Below are 8,155 nucleotides of genomic sequence, written 5' to 3'. Positions count from 1 at the left end.
AACAATCCATTTTCCAAAGCGATCATTTAAAGCACTTAGGCAATTATACACTTAAGATTAGCGTTAATAATTCACCAGCGCCGTGGCTATCACCGCGCCGGCCAGCATCGCCCCGGTCCCCCCCTCTCCCCGCCGTCCCCAGCCCCGCTGCGGAGCGACCGGCCCCGCATGCCTGCACGGGGACCGGGCCCGGGCGGGGACGAGCCCCGGTGGAGGGAACCGAGCCCCGGGGGGGTAACCGAGCCCCGGGGGGGCTCCCTGCGGCCACCTGCGATGGGAGGTGGGAAAACTCTTCTTTGCTTTTCCCTTTCCCTCGGCGGCGGCTGATCCGCCAGAGCAAACAAGCAGGAGGGGAAGAAAGGGCCGGCGGAGGCGAGACCCGTTTGTTTGTAAAGAAGTTTTATTTCCACATTTAAAAAAGGGGGGAGCGGGAGCGGGAGCGGCGCCCCGAGCCCCCCCCTCGCCCCCCGCCCCGGCCGGGCCGGCCCCGGGATACAGACTGACAAGAATCACTTACACAAATACGCCCTCAGGGTTCACAAATAAATAATTCATATACATTTTGCGCACCGTATTTACATTTCGCCGCTTTTTGTTGTGGGGTTTGTTTGTTTGTTTGTTTGTTTGTTTTTTAGTTACGGACGTCCCAAAGTCTCGCTGCGGCGGCGGGGGCCAGCCGCCCGGCCCCCCCCCCCCCGCCCTTCCCGGCGGTGGGGAGCCGGGGAAGGCGGGGAGGAGGCTCCCCGGAGCCGTCCGTGGCAGGGGTGGTTCGGCCCCCCTCGGCAGTTCCTGGGGAGGGGGCGGAGAGGCAAAGACCCCCCCGGAGCAGCCGCCCCCTGCCCATGCCCCCGGCGCCGTCCCAGGCCGGGGACGGGGGGGACCGCAGCGGCCCCGCTGCCCTTCGGGGGCACAAGGCGGCGAGTGCCCCGCCCGGGTGGGGGGCAGCTCTGCCGGCCCTCCGTCCTGCCAAACCTGCTCCTGGTTCTTGCATTCTTTATATATATTTTAAAAAAGGAGGGGGGGAGGTCTCATTTATATATATATATATTTGGGGGTGAGCGGGAGTCTGTCGCTTGCTCGCGGCCCCAGACTTGGGGTGGCCCCCTCCGACCCCCCCGGCCCGGGAGGGGGGGTGCCGGTGGGGCTGCCCGGGCGGCCGGGGCTCACCGGGGCTGCGCGGCCCGGGGTAGGACGCCGGGCAGCGGGGGCAGGGGCGGCGGGGGCTCGCTGCCGCCCTGCAGTCCGTGGATGAGGATGCGGGGCACCAAGGGTCTCTGTAGGGCGGGGGGGGGTGCGCTGGGTCCGCGGTACAGGTAGAGAGCGGCGCCGGGGTCCAGATTGGAGACCAAACTCTGCGGGTAGAAGTAGGGCGAGGGGAACATCCTCTGGAGGGCTGAGTAGTTGCCAGCCTCGGCCAGCAGCTCCAGGCCCACCGCCGTCTGCCTTTTCCACTTGGTCCTGGGGGGGACAAGTCGAGAGAGGGGGTCAAGGAGGGAGGGATGCTCCAAAAGCTGGTCCCGGGCTCTTTTTACCCTTTGCACACCCCCTTTCCCCGGGCTCTGCTCTCCTTGCGCATCCTTTCTCCCTGCCGCTGGCTCCCGGGGCCAGTCCCCCCTGTACGGCCTGCAGGGATGGGGTGGGATGGGGTAGGATGGAGTGAGGGGACGAGACCGGTGCAGGGAGACGTAGACCCCATTAACGGGGCAAGGGGGCTTATCTCTCTGTTGTCCCCGCCGCGGCAGCCCGGAGGCACCGGAGCCGCAGCCCGGCTGGGATCCGCTGGCGGGGTGTAAAACGTTGCGATATAAATCGCGACCAACATTTCAGTCCCTTTCTGGGGTGTAAGTTCCAGATTGCAAACTGCGAATGACACCTCGTGTGTGACACGGGGGTTCCTCTGCCCGGCAGCCCCGGAGCAGGGATGCTGCCGCTGCCGCGATGCTCCGGCCCGAGGCCGCGGCGGCCCCGCTCCGCCGCCCGGGGCTCCGGGACACCCTCTCCGGGCCGGGGCTGCCGGGGCCGGGCCGGGCCGCTCGGGCGGCTGTGGGAGTCCCGCGGGGGGACACGCGTGGGGCAGCGTACCGGGGCATTCGTTTGCGACATATATATGTGTGTATATATGTATGTATGTATGTTTTTATACATATATGCATATATCCGTACACATAGGTATGGGGATCTGTGCATATATACGTGTGTGTGCCGGGTCTCGTGGAAAGGCCCCGGCCCCGAGACCTCGCCCACGTCGGGGCCGCCGGCGGGCCGGGCTGGCCGGGGAGCGGGGCTGGGGAAGGGGCTGGGGCACCGGCCCGGCTCCGGCGTGACCTTGCGGGAGGGATTTGGGGAGAGAGGGGGTGAGCGCACAGCCCCCGCCGCCCCTAAACTCCCCAAAACGCCCGGTGTGTTGATAAGTTGCGGATCTTCGCAGATGGCGATGGAAATGAGGGAGAGGGAGGGTTAAAACTTGGGGGAGCGAGGGGACGGGGTGGGGGCTGCAGCCGGGGGTCCCTCGTTTCGTGGCGGTGGCAACGGTCGGGGCTGGGGAAGCGCCGACGGGGATGTCCGGATAAATCCGCTGAAGCCACCAGCCCTTCTACAGATTTGTCGCTGAAGCGCTAAACCTATTTCCACCAGTAAATTATTCATCATAATAATAATTGTGTCATTACTGTAAGGGGTGTTAATTATTGATGCCCAAAGCAGTAATTGGTATCTATTATTAATGGGCCGATGTGTTATGCTGTTGTGTTTTAGCTGGAAGCCCGGTCCTGCTTCCCCGGCTTTCTGGGGCTGGGGGCACGGATTGCCCCCCTCTCCCCCCCGACCCCAGACCTGTCCTGCCTTGGTATCGCTTTTCTCTCCCTTACTTTGGGGTGAAAGGCCCCAGGGCACAGGCAGTCCCGGGGCACGGGGTAGGGGAACCCCATCTTTCCTGCTGCCAGGAGGGACGGGGTGGCTGCGGGAAGCAAAAGCCCTTCCCGGTTTGGGGGTGTGGGGCCGGGGAGAGGGGCAGGATGGGACCCCGGCGCTGTGGGCAGGAGGGAACGGTGCATTTTTTACCTTCTGTTCTGGTACCACGTTTTCACCTGCGTGTCGGTGAGGTTGAGGGAGGCGGCCAGCTCCATCCTGTCCTGCACGCTCAGGTATTTTTGCCTCTCGAAGCTGCGCTCCAGCTGGGCCAGCTGATGGTCGGTGAAGGCGGTGCGGGCTTTGCGCGGCTTTTTCAGCCGCACCGGGGGGCTGTCCCGGGAGCTGGAGATCTCTCGGTCCCCTTCTTCTTTCACTGGGCCGAGAGGGAGGAAGAGAGGCCAGGTCAGGGCGGGAAGGGAAGGGAAATACCCCCTCGAAAGAGGGGGGTAACCCACTGCAGCCATAAGCCGGAGGAGACGGGCTCAGGCACCGAATCGGGCTCACGGCGCGTTTGCTCTGCAACCCCGTAAATTTTAACCCTGGCTGCCCACGGGGCACTCACGGGGTCCCCGAGCCGGGCCCAGCCTTTCCCCGTCCCGAGGGCCTGGGAGCGGGGCCGGAGCGCCGGGCTGTGCTGCGGGGAGCCCCGGCCCGGCGCCGCCGCGCCCCTGCCCAGAAAAGCCCCCGCGTCTCCCTCGCCCCTCGCTTCTCATGGGGCAGGATCCTGCTCTGGGCTTATTCCCCCAAACCCAACAGCTTTCTCGATCCTTGGATTTTTTTTTTTCCTTCATTTTTTCTTCTCCTTTTTTTTTTTTTCTTTTTTAAAACCCAAAACAAAACCAACCCGAAACGAAAATTGTGAGCCCACGTTTTTGGAGGGGAAAGTCGCCGGGGTAGTGCTGCTTCCCCCCCTCGGCGGAGAAGCCTCTGTCCTCCCGGGGATGCTGCCGGGGTACGGAACAAACCTCCCCTTTCCAGGGCACACAACGAAATACCGGGGAAGGGGCTCCGCAAGCGTGCGCCCGTGCCGTTATTTATCTTAAAAAATGCCCAATGAGACAGGCTGGCGGCGGTTTGTTACTGCGGTCGGTACATACGCACCGGCGGAGCGACGCGGGGATTTACGCCGCGAAACATTAGTAGGTGACGGGAAAATGTCCGAGCAGGAAAAAAAAAACAAAAGAGGAAAAAGAAAAATCCGTGTTTGTGCTCGCCTTCTTCACTCTTCTGGAGGAGATTATGTAGCAAAAAGGCTCAATTTATATAAATCGGCGGCGTTTGGGTTTTTTTACGGGGGTTTATGTTAAATTTGCTGGTGGCGGATGTTAGCAGGGACAGGGCTGTAGCCGAACGCGAGCTGATTCCTCTCTGTAGGAAGACAATAATCCGGTTAATTGAGCCACCGGGGAGCGAAACCCTTCGACCAGAAATCCCGGCTCTGGCCGAGCAGGCAGAGCCCGACCCGGGGACGAGCCTTAAGCACGGAGACCCGGCTCCGGTTCCCGGGATAAGCGGCAGCCTCCCGGGAAGGGGCCGGATCCGGACCGGGCAGGACGGGGGTCCCGGCCCCGTCCCTCCCGGGAAAGGCCCGAAAGTTTGTGCGGAGTTTTTCCGCGGAGAAAAGCCGGGTCCGGCCTCCCGCACCCCGGGAAGGCAGATCCCCCCCGATCCCCGGGCCGAGCGGCCTCGCTCCCCGGGGCCGGGGCTGGTCCTCGGCTCCTAAAAAGTTCCTGCTCGCCAAAGGGCTGCGCTCGCTGCCGGCGGCGGCTTCCCCGGCGGGCTCCGCATCTCTGCCCCGGCCATGCCTAGCTTAAAAAAAAAAAAAAAAAAAAAAAAAAAGTATATTACGGGTTTTTCGGCATTTTGGCAGGAGCCAAATCCTGCCGCCGCTGGTGCGGGTTGGGCCCGGCCCCGCAGCCCCTTTGCGGAGCAAATCGGGGGCATTTTGCCCGAGGAAAGGCTATTTCCAAAGCAGCAGAAAAGGATCGCGTTGGGAGCAGGGACCTTCACCCGCTACCCCATCGAAACCGTGTTTTTACCCTCATCCAGGCGGTGTTTTTACCCTCATTTAAGCTGTGTTTTTCCCCCATTTAAACGGTGTTTTTCGCCCATTTAAGCGTTGTTTTTCCCCCGATTTAAGGGATGTTTTTCCCCCCGTTTAAGCGGCGTTTTTACCGTGGCCGTGGCTGCCCCGTCGCAGGGGCAGGAGAGGAGCCGAGCGCGGCTGGGTAACGACCCCCCACCCAAACCCGGCCCCCCCGCCCGGCCTCGGCCGGCTTAGGGGGATGCGGAGGACCCGCGTTTCTTCTCCTCCTCCCTCGATTCTTTCGCGTCTCGATGATTTGGGGGAAGGGGAGAAAAGCTGAAGGAATTCGGGGAGGGGGACGTAGGAGGCGAAAACAAAACGCCAAGGTGGGAACCGCGGCTGTTTTCGTTCCCGGCCCTGCAAACCGGCGGGGCCGATCCCAGCTTTTCTCCCGGGTCACTTCCAGCCCTGGCACCGACCGCGGGCTCCGTCCTTCGTTCAGAGCGAAAATTCCCCCGCGATGCCCAGGGGCTCCCGCCGCGTTTGGAGGCTCTTTTGGGCGAATATTTTTTCCTCCGTGAACGGGTTTCAGCGCTCGACAGGGCCGAGGGTGCATTTGCAGCCGGGCCGGGGCTCGGCCCGTCCCCCCACTTTCCTGCCAGCTCCCCCAAATCCAGCGGCCCCGTCAGGAGCCGTCGCCTCCCCTTTCTCCCCCCAGCTGGATACCCTCGCCTTCCCCTCGCAAACAGCCGGGCAAACAATTTTCCCGGGTGAAAGTTTTTGCAGGGGTGATGGGGGCGGGATGGGTGAAGGCACCCGGGATAAACTGCTCCGGGGGGCGAGGACGGACCCCAACGCCCCCCCCCCCCGTGCTGTTCCCGTGCCTCCCCCCGCCCCGCCTGCCGCAGGGGGAGGCCGGGAAGGGGCTGCGAAGGGCCCGGGAGGCTGAAGCCCCCGGCCCGGGGCGAGCAGCCGCCGCATCCAGCCCTACTCCCCGCCGGCGCCGTGGATGCGGCCCGGGGCTCCCTGTCTGTCGTGCTCGTTTTTAAACCATCTCCAAAATAATAACAGAAACAATACAAATCCAATTAAACCCCGCCGACTTTCTTGTTCGTTTCTCACCGGAGCAGGGAAAATACCCGGCAAATCCGTGATTATTTTATTATTGTTTTCTTTTTTTTTTTCCCCAGGCAGAAATCCGCCCCCGGTTCTCCTCTCCCCTTCCCCGCGGGTAGGAACGAAACAGCCGGATCTTCCCCGCGGGAAACAGCCCGGCGGATCCCGCGGGCGCGTTTGGCGAAGCACCGATCTCCCCAACCCCTTCCACCGGGCCGAGCCCTACCGAGCCCCCAGCCCCCAAGTTTTCCCAAGTTGGCGCCCGTCCCGCGGTCATTTCGGGGGCGACCGGTGCCGCGACCCCCTCCATCACCGGGGCGCGCCGGAGCCGTCTCCGCAGCGAGCTGCCGGCGCACCGGGAGGCTTCGGGGCCGCCGGAGGCTTTGGGTCCAGGCCGCCCTGCAAAGCCCAGCGGGGTGAGCGGCGCTTACCTTTGTACTCCGAGTCCGAGGAGGAGCTGCTGGTGTTTTTTTCCATTTTCTCCCTAAAGTCCTCGCCGGGCTTGGTGGGGATCCTGCCCGCCGGCTCCTGCCCGCCGTGAGGTCCATTGGTGCTGGAGTAAGGAGCGCAGGCGGCCAGGGGCTTGCAGTCGGCCAGGATGTCTCTGATGAGGAAGGAGGAGGTGACGGTCCGGGACTGGGAGGGAGCCGAGACCTGCCCCGGCTGGAGGTGTGCATCCAGGCCCGGCCGCGGCACCGCTGCCTCCAGGCACTCGCGGCCCGGCGAGCGGGGCGAGGGGCACCCGCTGCTGCCCTCCGAGCGGGGGCTCAGCTCCAGCGGGGACCGGCCGTCGCCCACCAGCGGGTCCCCCTTGGGCACGGCCGGGCTGCCGGCTCGGTGGGAGAGGATGGAGTCGATCCCAAACCCGGTGGAGCCCTCCATGGCCCCCGCGAGGTGCCGGCGCTCACACGGGCATTGGCGGGGAGGGCGCGGCGGAAGCGGTTTGATAATGATAATTAACAATAACAGGAGGGGGGAGGAAAAAAAAAAAGGCAAAAGAAAAAAAAAAGAAAAAAAAGGTAAAAAGAAAAAAAAAAAAAGCAAAGTTCAGCCTGGGATCCGGGCAACAATTGCTGCAAGGCTCTCCGAGGCGCCGCGCGTTAGATCCAGGGCTGCTCCGTCTTCAGCATCGCGCCCAGCTGCACTCACAGACAGACAGACAGAAGAGGGGGGGAGAGGGAGGCAGAGTCAAACTTTGGCTGCGAAAGGGGTGGGGTGGGGGGAACGGACCCCAACCTCACCCGGGGCCCCGGCCCCTTACCCGGCCACCCCACCCTTGCCCGGAGCCGCGGTGGCGCGGGGCCGGGGGGCAGCCCGGGGGCTCCCAGCCGGAGGTGGGGAGGCAGCGATCGATAGTGAAGCTTCGCAGAGCCTTAACCACTTAATGATCCAGAAATCAATGGGGAAGGGCGAGGGGAGGGCGGAGGGGGTGGCCAGCCGTCGGGCCGCCGCGGCTCCCCCCTTCCCCGCCAGCACCTCGGACAGCGCCGGGGGGGGGGGGGGGAACCGGAGTCACTCCGGAGCCACGGCGCGGCTTCAGCACCTCGGACAGCGGCGGGAGCCGGAGTCGCTCCGGAGCCGGCGGCGCCTTCAGCACCTCGGACAGCGGCGGGAGCGCCGCGCCCTCCCTGCGGGGGGGGGGAGAGGGGGGAAAAATGGGGAGAAAAAATGAACTTATGCCACTCCGGCTCGGGGACTCCAGCACCCCCCCTCCGTGTGAACGCGCCCATTGGCCGCGAGGCGTTTTAGGGGATGCCACTCCCCGGCGGCGGCACCTTGCAGCTTGATTAACGGGAATTAATTGCCGCCCGGATCCCGACGCTTTCCGGGCGGTTTCCGCCCTCTTTTGCTGTCATTATCTCGCTGATGGGGCTCGTAATGGGGTGATTAGATGCGAGGCGGGGGGATGTGGAGCGGTTGCTGCTTTCTGCTCGCTTCCCCCCGCAATTAGCCGATCTGCCGGTCCCTCCCAAGTAGGGAAAGTTTTGCTGGGCGTTAAAATTAAAAAAAAAAAAAAAAAAAAGAGAAAAAGAAAAGGACGAGCACCGAAACCCTCCCCAAAGCCCCAGCGCAGAGGCGGCTGCTCTGAGCCCGCGGTGAGCC

General features: G+C 63.6%; 1 protein-coding gene across 1 annotated transcript; it reads right to left on the bottom strand.

The window, feature by feature from the left end:
- Positions 1-1,163: 1,163 nt before the first annotated feature.
- On the bottom strand, positions 1,164-7,419 carry BARHL1 (BarH like homeobox 1). The gene is made up of 3 exons (XM_075170984.1): positions 6,484-7,419; positions 3,061-3,283; positions 1,164-1,458 (listed from the first exon to the last, which is right to left on the bottom strand). Exons 1-3 carry the CDS (start codon positions 6,932-6,934, stop codon positions 1,164-1,166), a joined length of 969 nt encoding a protein of 322 aa, XP_075027085.1. The 5' UTR covers positions 6,935-7,419.
- Positions 7,420-8,155: the final 736 nt, after the last annotated feature.

Source organism: Calonectris borealis, chromosome 21 (assembly GCF_964195595.1).
Source record: "Calonectris borealis chromosome 21, bCalBor7.hap1.2, whole genome shotgun sequence".
Taxonomy (NCBI): Eukaryota; Metazoa; Chordata; class Aves; order Procellariiformes; family Procellariidae; genus Calonectris; species Calonectris borealis.
The sequence above is the reverse complement of the archived record's forward strand: the minus strand, read 5'-3'. Positions and strand labels throughout refer to the sequence as shown.

Bases quoted from the DNA above. Each gene is read 5' to 3' on its own strand.
- BARHL1 (XM_075170984.1), bottom strand. From the start codon at position 6,934: ATGGAGGGCTCCACCGGGTTTGGGATCGACTCCATCCTCTCCCACCGA. The intron at 3,284-6,483 runs GTAAGCGCCGCT...CTCTCGGCCCAG, and splicing joins CTCGGACTCGGAGTACAAAG to TGAAAGAAGAAGGGGACCGA. The intron at 1,459-3,060 runs GTAAAAAATGCA...TGTCCCCCCCAG, and splicing joins ACGTGGTACCAGAACAGAAG to GACCAAGTGGAAAAGGCAGA.